The sequence below is a fragment of the Martes martes genome (genome assembly GCF_963455335.1).
Source record: "Martes martes genome assembly, chromosome: 5".
In the NCBI taxonomy this organism is placed as follows: Eukaryota; Metazoa; Chordata; class Mammalia; order Carnivora; family Mustelidae; genus Martes; species Martes martes.
Window position 1 is genome coordinate 88,806,456 of NC_137892.1, and position 19,501 is coordinate 88,825,956.

The 19,501-nt window shown below is 49.6% G+C and overlaps 1 protein-coding gene across 3 annotated transcripts; it reads left to right on the top strand.

The window, feature by feature from the left end:
* Positions 1-1,660: 1,660 nt before the first annotated feature.
* Positions 1,661-13,768, top strand: HBEGF (heparin binding EGF like growth factor). Of its 3 annotated transcripts, none has more exons than XM_080804435.1 (6): positions 1,661-1,974; positions 2,185-2,358; positions 5,511-5,688; positions 10,949-11,104; positions 11,898-11,988; positions 12,330-13,768. In XM_080804435.1, the coding sequence occupies exons 1-5, from the start codon at positions 1,929-1,931 to the stop codon at positions 11,968-11,970; spliced, it is 627 nt and encodes a 208-aa protein (XP_080660561.1). In that variant the 5' UTR covers positions 1,661-1,928; the 3' UTR covers positions 11,971-11,988; positions 12,330-13,768. The 3 variants fall into 3 exon arrangements, with proteins under 3 accessions (XP_080660561.1, XP_080660563.1, XP_080660562.1); XM_080804437.1 differs by having other exon boundaries at positions 5,514-5,688; positions 12,330-13,766; XM_080804436.1 differs by lacking the exon at positions 12,330-13,768 and having other exon boundaries at positions 1,791-1,974; positions 11,898-12,069.
* Positions 13,769-19,501: the final 5,733 nt, after the last annotated feature.

Consider the following 19,501-nt stretch of genomic DNA (forward strand, 5'->3'; position numbering starts at 1 on the left):
TGGTCAGGCGGTTGCTGAGGGAGAACAAAGGTGTGGCCTGGGTGGTGACCATCCACTAAGGTACTAGTGATCACCCAAAAGAATAATCCCACATTGGTACTTGGCCAAATAGGTGACAGGTGAGCTTCCGCCTGAAACCAGTCCTACTGACAACATATAGCCTCAGACCTGGCAGGAAGGGAGAGATGAAAAGGCTCTAAGGGAACACAATAGTCAAGGTAGAATGCTTAGTGATAATAAGATAATAGGTCACTTTTATTGAGAGTTTATAATACGCCTGGAATTGTACTAACTGTTTTCTTATAGGAGTTTTCTCGTTCAATCTTCCAAAAGCTCTCTACAAAGGAGGCCTTATTATTGTTGTTATTTCCATTTGAGAGATTTGGAAACTGAGGCTCAATGAAATTAAATATCTTGTTCAAGTTTGTTCAGGAAGCAGCCAGGTCTGGATTCCAACTTAGGTATGTAGGAATTCCAGTGTACTATGGAAACCTAGGCCTGGGAAGGGTTGGTAGGAGCAGGTCAAGAGGACAGACCCCTGCAAAAGTGGGGATGGAGAGAGACAGTGGGGGATAGCCTGGGTATAAATAGGAGGCCTGTTTTTATCTCTACACATGGGCTGAATCAGGCAAGCAGCTCTATTTGGCACAATTTGAGGGCTCTGAATGCCAACCCAGCCCTGTGTCACACAACTCCCTCCCCAGCATGTCCCTGGGAGCTGAAATATCTACTGGGAGAGTCATTTCTTTGGGTCAGAACATTGACAGCAGAAGACCCCTGTAAAAAATACATAGGTTGGAGGAGAAACACATCAGTCTCCTGGCACTTGTTGAACATAGTAACCTAGGCTAGCCAGCTGGTTCCTATGGGAAAGTGTCTCAGTTTTGTTGTTGGGGAAGAAGGGTGTTCCAAGACAGGGAATACTATGAGGCATGTTGCACAACCATTGTCTCTCTGATCCCAGAAGCCTGGGAATTATAATCCATAGTTCAAAAATCTTAATGGTCTTGAGACTGTTCCTTGGGAGAAATGTGGAGGGAAGCCACTCCAGCAGCTAGAAGAATACTAACTTCCTTTGCTTTGGCTGGATTGATACCAAGTGCCTGCAACTGCAACTCCCGTTACTTTGGGCTCGGGAGACCTGCAGGCATTCATGTGTCCAATTTTTAAATGACACATGAATTAATTATTTACTATCTGCTGTGTTGCTAGGCAAAGACGCGAGTGTTACCCTTCAGAAGGTGACATGGGTGCAGATCTCTGGTGTGGAGCAGGGATGGCTGGAGGGGACCAGGCCTGGAACAGGGGGAAGGAACAAGCGGTGTCCAAGGACAGAGCTCAGTTCGGCAGTCACAAGGCTGCAGCGCGACAGGCGTTTGGGGAAAGGTAGGAACTGGTCCCCGCCACCTGCCGGTCAGCAGTCCTTCCCGCAGTCAGGCAGCGGCGGCCCTGGCCTGGTCCCAAAATATGTGAGCGCCGCCTCCTACTCCCGCCCCCTTCCCTCCCCCCCTGCCGCGCCCGCGGAGTTGGGGGCTGCGGGGGCTGCGCGGCCGGCGCCGGGAGCCGGGCGAGCGGCCCAGCGCGGGAGGGGGGAGGGGGGCGGGGCGGAGCTTCGGCGCCTCCCGGAGCCTTATTCCCAGCCGCGCTCCCGGGAGCCTTCAGTCGACTGAGGGACCTGCGGGCGGCCGGTGGCTCGCCTGACCGAGACACCAGGGGCTTGGGCGGGCGGACAGACAGAGCGAGCAGACAGACGCCCAGCGGCCGCCAGCTCCACGCAGGTCCCTGCTAGACTTGCACCCAGAGGCCGCCGACACACCGAAACCGGCCGAATCTCCTGCGCTCCGCCGGCCCCGGCTCCCGTGCCAGCGCCCCGTGGCCGCCGCCTCCGAAGTGATTGCTGCCTCGCCGCCTCCGCCGGGTCTAGGACCATGAAGCTGCTGCCGTCGGTGGTGCTGAAGCTCTTTCTGGCTGCAGGTGAGAGAGCTGCCGACGCCCCCGGAGGTCGGGGAGGGGCGGGGGTTGGGGGACACTGTGCTGGGGGGCACCGGGGAAGGTCTCTACAGCGACCCCAGCGCGGGCCACTTGGTGGGGCCCGTGCTCCCTGGCAGGCGGGCGCCAGCATTGGTGCGTGGCTACCCGGGGTCTGTATAGGGGGTCTGATGCGGCCTCGCCCCTCGCCCGCAGTGCTCTCGGCGTTGGTGACTGGCGAGAGCCTGGAGCGGCTTCGGAGAGGGCTGGCAGCTGGAACCGGCAACCTGGACTCTCCCACCGAATCTACAGACCAGCTACTGGCCCTGGAAGGCGGCCGGGGCAGGGAAGTCCTGAACTTAGAAGAGACGGACCTGGACCTTTTAAGAGGTGGGTGTGAGGGCTGCCCATCCTCGAGCCCGCGCTGGGCAATTGAAGAATACGTAGATCAAGGCTTCACACTGTTTGGGTGGGCATGCTTATGGGTTGAGGGTATTCATGGAGGACTTCAAGGAAAAGCTGCTGAGCCTAACCAGCTTACTCGGGGATCTTGAAATGTGGGTCCCGCTGTCTCTCTTGCTGTTGAGTCTCCACACGTAGAGTTGCTGCCGTTCAGGGTAATTTAGAGCCTAGGAAGAAGGTAAGGTGTCTGGGGTCTTGTACAGTCCTCTGAGCTAAGCTGGAGTAAGGAACAAGGAGGAATGGTTGGGATGCTTTCCATAGAGTTTCTACATAAAAATGGGTGCAAGTCTTAATTCCTCCATCAAATGACTATTATGTATAAAATCACAGATGTGGAGAGCCTAGGAACATAGTAGAGGTGCAGTGTTCTCCATCCACCTGTCTCCAGCTTGGAGAAATAGAGGGCAATGAAGAACTCTTGATCCCCCAGGTGAGGGGGTGAGGCCAGCACCTCCTTGGGAGCCTATGAGCAGTGGGCACAGTGTCCCTAGGGAGATACAATGAAATGCAGGGTATCTAGACATCCTACCAAAAGCCTAGAGACTTCGGAGCACCCTGAGTCCCTGAGAGAAGGGACGAAGGGCCAGGTGGGATCTTCCGAGCCTTGGTTTAGTTTCTCTAAACTCTCCCAGTTTAGAGAAAGACACTTCCTCTGTCCCTTCCTCTCCACCTAATTCTCTTTCCACTTCTCTCTCCCTCTCCTTTTATCTCTCACTCTCTAAATCTCTCTAGGTTCTGGGGCTCTGAGCAGAGATCTCAGACCTACCATGTATGTGTTGGGGGGCAGGGGTGGTGTAGGTCCTTGTCTGACTAAAAGTATTCTAGGGGGACAGAAAGAGAGGGAGACAGAGACAGATGGAGAGATTTGAGCTGTAGGTCTCCCCAGACTCATCAGAAACGACCCTTGTGTGCAGGTGCTGACATCATGACCACAGCAGGACCATAGCAGATGTGCCTGTGGTTGATCCCAGAGCCTCCAGCATTGCCCACTTGCCTGCCTCCAGCCACCTGCAGTGATTCTTAAGGGTGGAGCAGGGACTGAGCCCTGGAGCTCCAGAATGACTAATTTGGTTGGAAAGATACCTACCTGTTCCAGCCCCGCCTTACCCAGAGCTTCCCTTAGGTGCTATCTCTGCTTCGTATGAATCAAAGGTCTGCTCCCAAGCCGAGCCTGAGCTGCCACCCCTCGTCCTCTCCCCATAGCCTCCTTGGGTCACCCCCGGCCGGAACAACCTGGATTCTCCAAGCCCTCTCCTCTTAGGCTGGGCAGAGCTAGGCTGTGACTCACCCTCCACCCACACGGCTGCTCCTCATACCTCTGCAGAACCTGACTCACTGCTCCCTGTCCCTGGCAGGAGCGTCGCTGTCACCCTGTCACTCTCTTCCTCTCTGGTTGGCTTGCCACTCCTGCCACAGTTTTACCACAGCTCTGGTCTTTCTGAGCATCTGCCTCACCGTCTGAGCTCTGAAGGGACTTGGGTCTACACCAGAGGGAATGGGACTGGGGGACTCCTGGCACCTGCCTTTTTCCCTTCTCTTGGCTTTGCTTGATGAAAGCTCTTTTTTTCAGGTCTGGGGATCCTATCATCTAAAATGAATAACTATTACCAATTATTAAGTACCTACTGTGTTCTAGGCAATCACTGTGCTCTTGTGAGTTGCTTAATCCTATAGCAATCCTCTAAGATTGCTAAAATCTATAGCAATCCTCTAAGCCACTACTTACTGAGAACCCCAAGGTTCAGAGAGATTAAGCCACTTGCCCAAAATCACGTGGCTGAAGTTGGAGCACAGGTCTGCTGGCTTCAGAGCCCATTTATTATCTCATTCCTGGTTCAACATCCTGGGTGCTCTAGACTTGTCCAGGGGAAGGGATAGGGGTGTGTGAGCAGTTTGTTTATATTGGGAAAGAGCGCTGGATATGGAATCCAGAGACCACATTTCTGATCTCAACCCTGCATGACCTTTACCAAATCACTGCCTTTTGGGACCTCAAGTTTTTCATCTGAAAATGGAAAACCATGATATTCTTTCAAGTTACTTCCCGCTTGAGGACCCTGGGTCTCCAGTCTTATGTATGATGTTCACATTTACACCAGACACGTGGCTACAGTCATGGGCAGCAGGCACTTTTTTTTCTTCTGGGAGCAGGGGAGAGAGGACTGGCGTCAGACCCCTGATGGGCTGATGGGCGTAGCCCATGGTCTGTCCTGGCTGGATGTCTGTGTGAGGCTGTTTTTCCCCCCTTTGAAGTGTGGAAAGAATGGGGGGAGTCATCATTGTTCCAGTTCCTTCTGGAGTTCCTTACTTTCCATCTTTTGCCCCCGTGTACACACGATACTCATCCATCCTAGAGAGCTATAAACAGGACATTTAGGAGTGAATGTAATAGACCTTTGAGAGAAGTGGTGAGCTACAAAGGACACAGAACCAGGTAAATATTCTGCTTGAAGTTGAAAAAGCAAGGCCCTGACCAGGGATAGCCTGCTTGCAGTCCCTAAGCCTGGCTCTGGCCTGGGCTTATGGTGACCTGGTGCTAATGGGTGCCTCAGAGGGGGCTGTCTGGACATGGACACTGTTGTTATTTTAGGAACCCCCCACCCCCCCAAAACCCTCCAAGTACCTTCTCCAGAAGCAATTTTTATCTCTGACACTGTCTTCCTGCAAGTGGGTCACTGAGTGCAACATCAGGAAATGAGGTTGATTTAAGGCCAAAATAGCACCAAGTGGGCGTGGGGGAGTCAATGGGGATGGACAGTGGGGTGGGGGAGAGCTTGCTGGAACTGCCCAGTCAGCGGCAGTTACTTAACAGAAGCTAGCATTGTTCGAATGAAGTCCTTAAACTGAGCCTGAGAAATGCCTTCCCTGGGACCCCTGTAGCCTCTGTTTCCTTCACTGCTTTCTGGTGGTTCTGCCCAGTCTTCCTTTAGCCCCCTGGGAGGCACTGAGCCAGGGGGCCTTCCCCAGTCCTCTGACTTCAGGTGGGATCAGAGCGTGCGTATTCCTTCCAGACAGGGTGCTGTTCTGGGTCTTTCCCCTAGGAAGAGTCAAAGACTTAACAGAGTCCTTTTCTCCTGCAGCAGCTTTCTCCTCGAAGCCACAGGCTCTGGCCACACCCAGCAAGGAGGAGCGTGGGAAAAAAAAGAAGAAAGGCAAGGGATTAGGGAGGAAGAGAGACCCTTGTCTTCGGAAATACAAGGACTTCTGCATCCACGGCGAATGCAAATATGTGAAGGAGCTCCGGGCCCCATCCTGCATGTGAGTGTCCCTTCCCTGGCTGACTGTGCTCAGCACACTTTTTGTCAGTCACGTGGCTGTTCCTCGTTGTCACTGTTCCTTGAATTCATAATTCTACCCAGTTTCTTCTCAATCTTCAGGCGGAAGTTGGGAGGAGGGGAAATATTTTTAGTCAGCGGAAGGGGCTCTCCCCCGCATGGGATGTAATTTCCTGTGGTGTAGGTTTGTGACGCTCTTTCATCCTTGGGGACATTTCCTGCTTGTTCGGGCATGAGGGTGTGGCTAGGAGAGCTGATACCTGAAGGCAGGTCCTTCAGTTCTACCTCAGGCCCTAGTTCAGATGGGAGAAGCCAGTGGAACACACGGCTGAGTAGGCTTCCCGGGCGGAGCAGAGCTCCTGCGGCCTCCTTTCCCAAGCCCTGAGGTGCATTTGGACTCACGCCGTGCAGACGTGTGTGTGCTCGGACATATGTGCACTCATATGAGAGCACATGTGGGTTGATTCGAAGGCATGGCTGGACTATACAGAAAGCAGTCATCACGGGAACAGGGAGAAGCCCCTTCGTTTCTTCTTCCTCATCCCCACAAGGGCCAGGATGTCGGGGGACAGAGTGGGTATTGGCCTTTTGGCCATGGGATTGGGAGAACACTTCCTCTGTGCGAAATTAACAGGAAATGGAACCCAACCCGGTAGGCATCAGCCCCTGGTCAGGCAGCACCACCCTTGCCCTGGGAGGAGGGGCCCTGGGTTCCTCAGCTACTCTGCTAAGGCTAAGCCCAGCAAACGGCTGCCTTGGCACCCCTTTGGGGATGACAGCACTGCCATGCTCTCTGGCAGGCATAGTGTCGCTGCTGTGCCTGGGGCCAACACCCACATTCGACTACAAATGTCCACTCTCTTCCTCTGTAGAGAGACAGGCTCTGAGACCTGGGAGACTCTGGACAGGGCCGGGAGGCTATTAGCTGTGTACCACCTCTCAACATGTCAAGAAGTTTGGCTGCCTGGCATCTCTTTTGCTGGGATTAGTACCAATCCCTTGTCTTTTTAAAGCTCCCTTGTCCTATCTGATCTCAGATAGCAAAGCTGCCCTGTATTTGGCAATTGACAGACAGACCTGTCATTCTCTACTATGTCCATGATCATGTGTGTGTCCTCCCCTATAACATACTTGTCAGGGCCTTGGTATTAGAGGAAGTTGCTTTGGAGTAACATAGACAGTCCCCATAGTAGTATTCTTCCCAAGGTCTTGGGATAGGGTAGGAAATGTTTGTCTTCAATTTGTGAAACGCCATCATTAGCACAGGATGGAGTCCGTGACTCTGAGGGTAGTCGAGGTGGATTGAGGCCAGGATTCTGTCTGGTCCAAACTGGCCCAGGGCTTTGGTGGATGGACTTGGGCTGCTCGGCTGAGAACCTTTGTAAGGCTGCTATCCTGGACAGCTAGGCTTGACCCACCAGCTAAAGCCAGTAGATAAGGTTGCCCAGGGCCAAGGTGGTCCTAGGGGTAGTGATCCTAACGGTGATGATGCCTTCTCTCCTTTACCCCGTAACTTCCCAATTAACTTTTATTATGAGCTGAGCCCAGCGGGTACATGTTCAGTACCTACCTGGTACCAGCTGTTCTAGGGAATGGGGAATTACAGTTATGTCCTAGGATTCTCAAAAGCCCTAGGCGGGGGTCGGGGGCAGGGGGGAGGTTGGCAGGACTTGCTATCTCTAGTTGAAAGGTGAGGAAACTAGAGCCAGGAAGTAGGAAGTGATTTGCCTGAGATCAACAGCTAAATAAATGGATGGAAACAGGACAAGGATTCAGGTGCCTGACTTCCAGTCCAGCATACCTTTCATGCCCCCAGGCTGTACTGGGTGTTGTTGGCTTGTGTCCTTCTTCCCCATCTGTCCTTACAGAGTTTGAATAGGATTTCATAGAGGACAGCTGTTATGTTCGAGGTCTCTTAAGGCTTTTACCAGCCTAAGAGCAGAGCAATCTGATTTGAAGGCTTTGTCTCTGCTTCCTAGGCAGATTTTCTAGGGGCTGGATTCTGTGTCTAAGCTTTGGCTACCTCCTGCCTCTGGCCTTTGGCACTCAGGGTAGAGTGCAGCAAGAAGGCACAGAGCTCCTGGTGTGGGGAAGTGTGCTAGACGGGCGCCTACATTTGGGGCCCTTTGTTGCTCCTAACCTCCCTCTAGACCCTGGAACCTCCAGCCAGGGTGTGCCTGTGCTGCCCTGAGAAGCTTGAGGCTAGCTGGCTTCCTAAACCAGTCCTCCGCAGCCACCATTCACAGGAAAACCCTTTTGTGTCACCAGCCAAAAGTTGCCCTCAGAGAGCCGTTTCCTGGGGCTCCTGACTGGCTGCTGAGCCAGAAACCGACTGCAAAGTTTCCTGTGGCCAGAGGAAACCTAGAGGCAGTCAGGCTGAGGAGAACTCAGCTGGAAGAGAGACAGGCCCGGGGCCTTCCCTTGGCCTCCCTGGCCAGATGCTGAGAAGGAATGGTGAGCCCCCTTCCCTCTCCATCAGACTTCGGGGCCCTGTTCCTCAGGACAGTACCCTCTGGAATCCTATTTTATAATAACTCATACATATGTGGGACTTGGCCTTTTGTTAAGGGCTGTTAAGTGTAACATCTCATTTGATCTTCACAATACTCTGGTGAAATAGGTCTTTATTAATAATGTGTTTTACACAAGTCAACCAAAGCTTGAAAAGGTAAAAGTAACTTGCTCAAGATCACCTGGCTAGAAATAGCAGCAAGGCATGAAGTAGGGGCAGAGAAACCCTGCTTGGAAGAGTCTCTGGACCCTAGAGGGTTCTTACTCCCATTGTAATACAAGTTCTGAAATAGGTCGCAAACATCTGTAGGAGGGACGTGTTCCAGTTTGGTGGGTAGCTGGCTCTGAGCAAGACACATGATCTTGTCCCCACCCGGGATGCTTAGAACGTACTCACCCCCCCTCTTTCCCTGGGGAAGTCAGGAGTCATCTGCAAAGGGAGGGGGAGGTGGGTAATATTAGGATGTTTACATTATTATCCTTTTGACTCAGGGTGGGGGTGGACGGATTATGTAACGGAATTGCGGGACTCTGAGACCAAGCTTTATTTCTATCATCTGAGTAACTACCTGTGGGGTTTGAGTGATGGCTGGAAGTGAAAAACAGCCTCAGCTTCAACTTCCCTTCCCCCCTACCCCTAACCCAGGAAGGCATAGTCTCTGAAAGAGTCATCTAGATTGCTGAGTTGAGTCTTGGCTCTACCTCTCACTAGCTGCATAACCTTGGGCAAATTAGCTAAGAATTTAAACCTCGGTCTCTCCATCTTTAAAATGGGGAGACTAACTCCTACTTCACAGAGATGTTTTTAAGATTAAATGAAATGATTATGTAAACCAATTAGCACAGAGTACTTGGCTCACAGTAAGCCTTTAATTCTTGCTATTTATTATTCAAGTTAATAATAATAAGTCAAAGACCAGGGTCAGACAGCCTCAGGAACCTCTCACTTCATCAGTTATGTTTCCTTGGGGTAATCTGCACTGTTCAGAGTGGAAAGAATCATGAATTTGGAATCTGCTAGGACTGGTTTCTAGTCTTAGTCTTGTTGCTTCTTAGTTGTGCTACTTTTGGTAAATCACACCTTCTGGTGCTTAATCTTAATCTTTCAATCTGTAAAATGGGGCTGTACCTGCCTACCCGATGTTATGAGTCCCAGTTGAGCTAGCAGACAGGGATAGGGCCCTATGAACTGTAAACTATTATGCATAAGTGATTTTCCAGGGGGACTCCTGAGAGCTTCCTCCATATCCTGTCAGGATGGGGGTGGTTGTTTTGCCCATCTTGGCCAAGGGAACAGATTCACGAAGAGTGGAGGCATGGAGACATCTGCCCTGCTGTGTGTTTGTGGGACTGACCCCCATTTGTCCTGCAGGGGGATGGTTCCCCAAAGCACCCAGGAGGAGCTGAGGCAGGGAGAGGTGCTTGGCACTCGTCAGGGGTGGCCTGGCCCCCCTGCTGCTGCCAGGTCCGGAAAGGTCCACTTCCGGCATGCCTCTTGCCAACAAGGGATTCCTTGCTCTGAGGTACCACACGCACGACCTGCTTCTCAGTGGAGGCACAGCTCAGAATAGAGGGCCACCAGGTTCTCGGTGCTTCCATCAGCAAGCCAGTGGCCTGGGAGGCTCCAGGCAGATGGTGCCAGTGCAGTTGTGGGTGTGATTGGGGAGCACACTGAGCTCAGAGTCAGACAAACCGAGACTTCTGCTCCACTGAGTGACCATGGGGAGGATGGCTCTGCCCTTCTGTAATATGGGGGGCCACCACCTACATCAAAGGGCCTCTCGGGCGCTCGGATGCAGGAAGGGACGTGAATGTGTTGTTCAACTGAAAGTGCTTCCAAGTCTTCCTCAGGGCTTCGAGGAAATGCTTTATGTTACAAGAGGCATTTGCTGTCTGATTGATTTCTTGGTGTGAAAAGCCAGAGGGTTGTTTTCCATGACATTTCCATGCTCTGGCAAGATAGCTGGGCAAGAAGAAGTTACCTTGGTTTTGTTTGCTTTGTCCTATGATGGAGGAGGCCAGATAGCCCAAGGTTCAGAGGCCAAAAGTTGATGTGAAGCTCTCGAAGTAGGTCCTGCACCCAGAGGGAGCTGGGAGTTAAATGAAGGGAACTTGAGAAAAATGACTCCTGGCAAAGGAATAGGACCTATTAATAGGATGGGCCATGGCTGAGAGGGACTGAGGGCTGGAAGCTGTGGTGAAGAAGGCTGGGTTTATTTCTGGGTCAGAGTTAAGGGGCCTCACTAGAGGGAGTGATACTCAGTCCCCTCAGCTCAACCTAAGTCTTCTGAGGGGCTTAAACACATGTAATAAATACACGTGTAATAAATTAATTATTACACGTAATAAATAAATATTACACGTAATAAATAAATTACACGTGTAATAAATACACGTGTAATAAATAACCCACACATGGAACATATGTAGCTTGGACCTTCAAGTCCTCCCTCACTTTTTCCCTACCTGGAGCAGGAATCTTGAGCCAGAGAACCAGAGGGAATGGAGAGGGGGAGCAAAGGATGGGGAGGAAATCCACAGAAACTTCAGAGGGGTTTTGCCCTTTTCCTAGACTCCTACTAGAAGGATAGAGGAAGGGTGGGGATCAAGGTCAGGGACTGATAGGCTGTGAGGCTCTGAGAGCTGGAAATGGCCTCGGGCAGGAGGTCCATTGCCTGTAGAGAGAGGCCAAACCACTAACCTCATCTCCACTTTGTTCTGTCTTGCACCAGCTGCCACCCGGGTTACCACGGAGAGAGGTGCCATGGGCTGAGCCTCCCAGTGGAAAATCGCTTATATACTTATGATCATACAACCATCCTGGCTGTGGTGGCCGTGGTGCTGTCGTCCGTCTGTCTGCTTGTCATCGTGGGGCTTCTCATGTTTAGGTGAGTATTGGGGTCCCCTGCAGGCTGTTTCTGCAAATCACTCCCATTCCTCCTCCCTCTGGGTCTTCTGTTTGTGATCATCACATGAGCCCTCCAACCTCCCAAATTCCAGGCTAGGAATCTGACTGACATTCCTGAGTACATGTTCTCTAGGAACCTAGCTTCTCTGGCCTGCCGTGAGTCCAGGGTCCAGAGCCCAGGGCAAAGATTGCCAGGTCGTCGTAGGTCCTGCTTTTCACAGCAGGCCTAGTGACCCACCCATGGCTCTACCTCTTCACAACAGTTCTTTCCCTTTGTTCTATGTTTCGATGGCATTAGTGTGTGCTTTGATAGACAAAGCATGGCTGATGATACAGCCTTTCAATTCTGAGGCATCTCAACCTCAGGCCATATTGCAGTCCAGGTTATGTTCTAGACTGGGGGAGACCTACCAAACACTCTGCCCATTTCCAAGCTGTGTAATTCATCTGTTGTAAGACCTGGACCAAGTTACCGGTCTCTCCAAGGGCTATAATCTCACAGTGATTGAATCTGTCTACCTACCTCATAAGGATAGTATGAGGATCATGTAAATGAGGTCAAAGTTCTCAGCAAATTATAGCCTGCTGTTAGAGACAGGCATTCCTTGGGGCACTCGGGCCTTTGACCAGAGGTCTGTTGGGCTGCCAGACCATCTTGGCTTTTCCAAGTAATGGAGGGAACCACCATGGCAGTGTCCTTTAGAAGGACCCTCTCTGGGACCTGCACCCCGTCATATCAGGCAGAGCTTGCTCACAAAACTTTTCTCCTCCAGGTACCATAGGAGAGGAGGTTATGATGTGGAAAGTGAAGAGAAAGTGAAGTTGGGCATGACTACTTCCCACTGAGAGAGACCAGTGCTCAAGGTAATGGGCCATTGTTTGCCCCATGGCACCACCACCATCTTCCCTTCAAGACATTCTGAATTCTTCTCTTGACCTACAGGTTGGGGGGCAGGCTACTATGGAGTCAGAGTCCCATTAAAGAATGGTTTTCAAAAAGGTTTTCAGTGGGTCATCTCCACTTGGGGTGACAATTGCTAGAGAAATACCCAAGAGAGATGCCTGAGACCACAGCTTCTCCCACCCTTGTCCCCTCTTCTGCCCATTCCCAGATGAGCTCCCTACTTCATAAGACTGAATCTGAGAGACTGTTAAGACCTCTTAAGACTGGATCCAGCTTTACATGCCTTCCTTTTGTGCTTTAGGAATCTGCGGGATGACTGCTACCTCTGAGAAGGCACAGCTGATCGTAGACTCTGCAGAGGGAAAGTACGTCACAGCTAGTCAGGAAGACTCCTTCGTTCCCGGTTGCTGTCTAGATTGGGCCTCCCATAATTGCTTTGCCAAAATACCAGAGCCTTCAAGTGCCAAATGGAATATGTCAAAATGGGATCTTGGTCAGAAGAAAGCAAAAGCGAGAGGCCTTCATGCCCTTCTGATTCCCCTCCGCCAAACTTCACGTATCCCCATAAGTTCGTTTAAACAATTACCTTCTGGATTCAGATGCCAGTTAAATTCCATATGCTCCAGGATCATTGACTGATAAAAAAGAAGAAGGAGAGGATGAAAGAAAACTTTGTGGATGGGAAGAAAGTAACAAAGATTGAGAAGCCATGAACTCATACAGCCACCAAGGGATCGGCCATTTGGAGCCTCTAGCGCAGGATTTGACGAGCTAACTGTGAAATACCACAAGCCCGAGAACTCTGAATTTTGGGATTTCTACCCAGATGGAAAAGTAACAACTATTTTTTGTTCGTTTGTTTGTAAAATGCCTCTTAAATTATATATTTATTTTATTCTATGTATGTTAATTTATTTAGTTTTTAACAATCTAACAATAATATTTCAAGTGCCTAGTCTGTTACTTTGGCGATTTCCTGGCCCTCGACCTTGTATACCCCACCACTTGGTTCAGTGTCACACCCCTCTGCCACAACTCCAAGGTGGGTCCGTGACCCATCTGGGGTAATCTGCTCTCTGTCCACATTTCTGAAGATCTTCCACAATCGCAGTACCACAGCGGGAGGTCAGTAGAGTCAAGATAAAGGAGTTAACCTTGTCAGATCCTCTCTATGAGTTGGACTGCGGTCTTGCCTAGGCGATATTGTCTACCGTTTGTGTTTTGAAAGCCCAAGGTGCTGACGTCCAAGCATAACAGATATTGGTGTTTGCCTGTGTCCTGTCCCTGCCAAATCTCGTAAGAGGTTGGACTTCCATGCCCGCAGCTCTCCTGACTCCCCAACCTCGATGGCCCCGGGCCCACAGAGTGGGAACTCCCTCTCCCCTGTGTCAAGACATTTCTCTTACTCCTGCCATTCTTCTGGTGCTACTCCATGCGGGGGTCAGTGCAGCAGAGGATAGTCTAGAGAAGATTTTAGCAACAAAAAAAGGCTGAGGAGGAGCAGGAAACATTGGAGCCGACTGTTCTTGTCGACTGATGACCTACCAGTTACTACAGAGTTTGGAGGTGAGGAGGGCTTTTGTGTAAACCCACCCACCTCACTGAAAACTAAAAAGGTATGCTGTCATGGTCCCTTCTGGAAGTTTCTGGTGCCATTTCTGAACTGTTACAACCTGTATTTCCAAACCTGGTTCATATTTATATTTTGCAATTCAAATAAAGATAACCCTTACTCCATAGACTTCTGTCTGCTTGTTTTATCTGGGAACTGGTTTAACAGAGGTAGTTCCTAAGCCCTGAGTGGATATTGGGCTCTATGCCAGGCCTTTTTACATATGCTCTTGCGGTATCCCCAGCAACAGTGTGATGGAGGTACTATCATTGTCCCATTTTTCCAGAAGAGAAAGCTGACGCTCAGAAAGGTTATCTAACTTTCCTGAAGATACACAGCTGGTAAGTGACAGAGCTGGGATGCGTAGTCTGACTGCAATTATTTGTCTTAGGATTTATATTATACCACCTCTGAGACAACTGAAAAGAAACCTTTCACATAGGAATTTTGGCCAGCTATAATCAGGAAAGATGTCCACCCATTTGGTCAAGACTCTGGACTCAGGGTCTGGTCCTGTGCTCTCTATGCCATGAAGCATTGTCCCTGCTGGAAACAGGGCCCTTTGACTTCCCTCTCGTGTTCCACAACCAATCTGTCTACAGACCTTATCACACCTACCTTTAGAATATATCCTGATTGCAGCCACAGCTGATCACCGCTCCTATCGTCACCCTGGTCCCGCTCACAGTCATCTCTGGCTGGGTCTGCTGTCTTCCACCTTGCTTCCGTGCAGCCCATTTCTAACAAAACAGCCAGAGCCATCACGTAAAACGTAACCCAGCTCTTGTCTGCCTTGCAGCTTTTTCCTAACCAACCTATTAGACAATAGCACATTCCTCGCCCACCCCATTCTTCTTACTCTCCTTCCATTGCTTTCTTTCCCACCATAGCCCTTATCATCACTAACATATTCTTCTTTGTTGACTGGCTGTCTCCTGCTAGAATGCTAGCTTCATGAAAGTAAGGGCGTGTACATTACTCCAATCCCAGATTGTGGGGATTCGATGTTTGTCACATGGATGAATGAACATAAGAAATGACTAGAATCGGGTCAGAGGCCAGCAAGTGGACATGTATGTGATCCAGTGCTGCCGTGGGAGTGTGGTTGGGTTTAAAGAAGGGCCTCTGTTGGGTGCCTGGGTGGCTCACTTGGTTAAGCAACTGCCTTCGGCTCAGGTCATGATTAAACTGCAACAAAAAGATTTTCGAAACTCGGATTGGGGATTCTTTTGCTATTTACATTATGTAAAGCTCCGTAAAGTACCTGTATATTACTTTGGTAATCAGAGAAAATAGGACAGATGTCACTTCGAACTGTTCATGGGGCTCCCTCTCCTGCTCCTCTCTTACACCAGGCTCAGCTTTTCAAACACACTTTGTTTCTCCAACTAATGTTTCCTGTGGCCTCTGGGTTTCCTGCCTTTCAGGGGCTCTCTCCTGCCACTGCTGCTGCTGGGAGCATCTCTCCCCATCCCCCACCCCCACACCAGGCATCTCCTTGGCTGATATGGTGGCTCTGGGAGCCTCTGAACTTGCAGCCACTTGTCAAGACTGGCTAGCAGTAATCTGACCCTCCCATGCCCTGAGAAGCCCCTACCTCTTCTCCAATGAGCTTTCCCTTTCACTATCTTTGCCATACTTTCTTTTATAATGTTCATCATAATCATTATTAGGCTAATAATCAAATAAATATTGGACAGTCATGGAGTGCTCCCTAAGCCTGTCTCCTGGGCCACACACTCTGCAGGCATCACCTCGGTTGCGTTCAATTATCCAAGCCTTCGCTCTAACCACTAAGTTACCTTCCAAATGAGTTCTTTGGCCCAGATTTGTGTTCTCTTCTTCCTGTATTCATCCAGAAATAACACTAAGGTGAGGAGCTGTATGAAAGGGATCTTAGAGCCTAAGACTTTCCTCCCCCACCCCTGTTTACAAATTCATGGGAGAAGATGTGAGATGTCTTATCAGGGGACAGGGGAAGGAACAGGAGAGCAGGCTGACTTGGTCTTGGGTCTGGGTCCAGGCGCCGCTGTTCATTAGGGGGTGCTCTCATGCCTGATACCTGACCTCTTTGAACCTGTCTCCCAGCTCTTAAAAGAGATACTAAATATATCCACCTCGATGAGTTGCAAAAATGATATCTGTGAAGAAAGTGCCTAATTCAGGGCACATGCTAGACACTCAGTAAATGTTGATGATCTTTAGCAACCTGTCCAAGGAAATAATTGGAGGCACACTGGGTGTTGAAACCCAGCCTTCTGAATCCTAGTCCACATTTTTTCCCCTAGACACAAATAATGCTTCTCAATCAGTGTTTTACATTTTAATGTCAACTGTGGTTTCAAAAGAGCTTTAAAGGGTCTTAACAAATATTTGTGGGTTTAAGAAGCCCGGGTACAGCAACTCTGTCCAAATATATCACTTCAACTTGGCTGGCCTGAAATTCTTCCCTTTGTCAACAATGCCTGAAATTCAAGCTTCCTGTTTGAGAATGCTAATACTTCTGGGAATAGCTGAGCATCGAGAGGCTGGGATTCTTTGTTGGTGTAATTCATTTTAGCTTCATTCATTCAGCAAATATTTGTGGAAGCCTCCCAATCACCTTCCAGATGAAATCCATGCTCTGAAGGAGAGGGCATTTTGATGGAGCGAAGGTGGGGGAAGAAAAGAAAGGGAAGTACTTTGGAGCAAGGGCTTTCATTCATTCATCCGCGAAACTGAGTGAGCACTTATAATGTGCCACATACTATTCTTGTCACTGGAGAACAGTGGCGAGACCGACACATGGACCCACAATAGATGTATAAATAAAGAAATAGGGTAACTTCAGAAATAAGTAATATAAACACACACACACGCACACAAAAAGTGATGTGCTGAAGAGTTATTGGGGGCAGAATTAATTTATATATGTAGCTCAAGGAAGGTCCCTCTGCAGAGGTAACACTTGAACCGAGTGAGACAAGATGAGATCAGGCATACAAAGGCCCTGAGATAAAAATAAGCGTTGTTTGTATGAAGGACAGAAAAGGATCCCTTGAGCGACACAGCATAGTCATTGAAGGTTGAAGAGGGAGGCAAGGACCAGATCATGCAGGGCCTTGTAGACCATGGTGAGCAATTTGGAAGCCAGTGGAGTGTTTTGAGTAGAACGCTGATAGGATTTGATTCCTGTTTTGCAAATATGACTCTGCTGTGCACAGAAAGGGGCTTTAGGGGGCAAAACTAGAAGAAGCAAGACCAGTTAGGAGGCCTTGGCAGTCATCCAGGGAAGACATGCTGGTGGCCAGGAATACAGTGGTAGGAGAGGTGGTGAGCAATGGTCAGATTCAGGCTATGTTTGGAGGGAATCACCCGTTAGACACACTGATGGGTGGAATGTGGGAATTATGGAAATCAAAGATGACTTCTTGGATTTTAACCTGAGAAACTGGGTAAACGATGGTTCTAGCCACCCAGATAGGAAGGAATGGGGGAGGAGTTCATGGGGACCATAGAAGTAAACATTCTTCTGTGGACATACTAAGTCCATATGGGGTAAAGGAGGGCACTACAGAGAGGGCAATGAGAGGAAGGGGGATGCAAGGAGGGGGAAAAAAGAAGAGGCAAACTGTAAATAAGGACCTGAAGACAGAAACAAATGAGGACACCTGACATTTATATGATGTTTCAAGCTCTAAAGCAGACTCCTATTTTAGAAACTTACTTACATAGTGCCCCAGATCATACTCTTGTTCCCAGTTTCATGATCAAGGGCCCTGAGGCTCAGAGGGGTAGAGAGTGTGGCACAGGACTTCACCCAGCTAAATCAGTTTTGTCTCTGACCCTTCCCAGGAGGGCCCAGACTCCTCGCTGACCATGAACTTCTACCTTGGACACCATTCTCCAAAAACAGAAGAGAGGAGAAGGCTCTATATTTTTCTCCTTGCTGTGATAAGGTGCCCAGACCAGGCCAGGCCTCCAGGGAACAGAGCAATAGGGAATAAGCAGGTCATGGAGCTTCATGGAGACCAACCCTGGAGAAAGAAAGAAAGGCTAACCTCATCCAGGAGCAGGAAGAGGAAGTTAGAATTGCCCTGTCCATGATTGGTTTCCGGAGCGTAAGGTCACCACCAAATTAATATAATTTGGAGGTTGCTGTGGTTTGGATTTTCTTTTTGAACTTTTAAAATTGCACATTTTTTTGCTTGATCGCCCCTTGATTGATGGAGAAGAGATCAGGGACCTCTTAGCTCACTGCCACCCACACAGCTGTGAAGGAAGTCAGCTGCCCTCATGCTCTTCAGAGAACATCCCGCCCTCCTCCCTCCCTCCATTCTTCCCTCCTGGCATCTTGGCCATTACTAACTAACAGGGCATCTAAGGAAAAGGGCTCCTTTCAGGGCCGGATTGCTGTAGTTAATGGATCATAGCCTGTGTGGGAGGCTTCCCCAAAGACATATGATGTGGGTGTAGGAACCAGACAGACGGGAGGAATTAAGTCACCCTTTTCCCCAACCCTTATTTTCTTGCCTAACCTAGAAGTCACTGGATTGGCTTCCTTTTAATGAGGTACTAGTTTTGTTTCTGCTGACCCTAGCTTTCAGAAGGCCAGCTTCAGTGGGACCATCTCAGAAAGAAGAAGCTACCAGTTGGTTCTCTTTTATGCTCCTAGTGTCTGGGCTAAGGCTGGCATGTAAACCATGACCTCAAGCCAAGGCTCTCTAGGAAGGCCTGACTTCTATTTCTTCAGTAATACTGAGCAGGTGGATTGGCCTTGAGGAGCCCTATTCTTGGGAAGGAGGGCCTGACCAGGTTCACTGGGGAGGAAGTACTTCTGCCCAGTGGCTGGAACTCTGGACCCTGAGACTCCAGGCCAGAGAAGTCTGACCCAAGTTCAACCCTGCAGGTACAAACATCTTCTTCCAGGTGTGTGTTTGGGCACCTTCTGGAGAAAGTCTGCCACCCACACTCAGTCCTGGTGTGTTAGTCACTCCTCCTCTGCACTTCCACACTAGGCCTTGGACAATGCAAGGAAAATCAGTCCTCTTCCCAAAGAAAGCAGCTTCGGAGTTCCTCTCCCACGGCTTTCATCACCCCATGTGTTGTCACTGTGTGCTCACCTGTTTCACCCACTGTGAGCTCCTGGAGCTGCAGAGCGTGTCCTTATGCAGCTCTGTGTGCCTGCACCCAGTACATCAGCGGCTCTCACTAAATGTTTGAGGCATGCATGAGTGAATGGACAGTGGAATGAATGAATGAATGCGTGAAGAAATGAGGGAGTGAAGGTAGAGTAGAGGTTAAGAGTTTAGACTCTGGGGGTACAAAACATAAGAGGCTCTTTTTTTTTTTTTTTAAGATTTTGTTTATTTATTTGACACAGAGAGAGAGAGCACAAGCAAGGGGAGAAGCAGACTCCCTGCTGAGCAGGGAGCCCAACAAGGGTTTCGATCCCAGGACTTTGGGATCATGACCTGAGCCAAAGGCAGACGTTTAACTGACTGAGCCATCCAGGTGCCCCAAGACTCATAATCATAGGAAACAAACTGAGGGTTGCTGGAGGGGTGGTGGGTGGGAGATGGGGTAACTGGGTAATGGGCATTAAGGAGGGCACGTGATGTGATGAGCACTGGGTGTTATAAGCAACTGAGGAATCACCGAACTCTCCATCTGAAACTGATAATCCACTATATGCTAATTAATTGAATTTAAATAACAAATTTCTACAAAAGTTTTGACTCTGGGTCAGACAGAACTGAGTTCAAATCCTAACCACACCATTTTCTGGTCATATAATAATCTTGAACAAATTATTTAACCTTGCAAAGCTTCAATTTTCTGAGGGTTTTTGTGAGTACTATAAAGCATTTGTCACAGTGCCT

What these genes read in the sequence shown, in the direction of transcription:
- HBEGF (XM_080804435.1), top strand. Translation starts at nt 1,929, where the DNA reads ATGAAGCTGCTGCCGTCGGTGGTGCTGAAGCTCTTTCTGGCTGCAG. An exon ending in GAAGCTCTTTCTGGCTGCAG is followed by an intron (nt 1,975 to 2,184) that starts GTGAGAGAGCTG and finishes CCTCGCCCGCAG; the next exon opens with TGCTCTCGGCGTTGGTGACT. An exon ending in GTGGGGCTTCTCATGTTTAG is followed by an intron (nt 11,105 to 11,897) that starts GTGAGTATTGGG and finishes TTTCTCCTCCAG; the next exon opens with GTACCATAGGAGAGGAGGTT.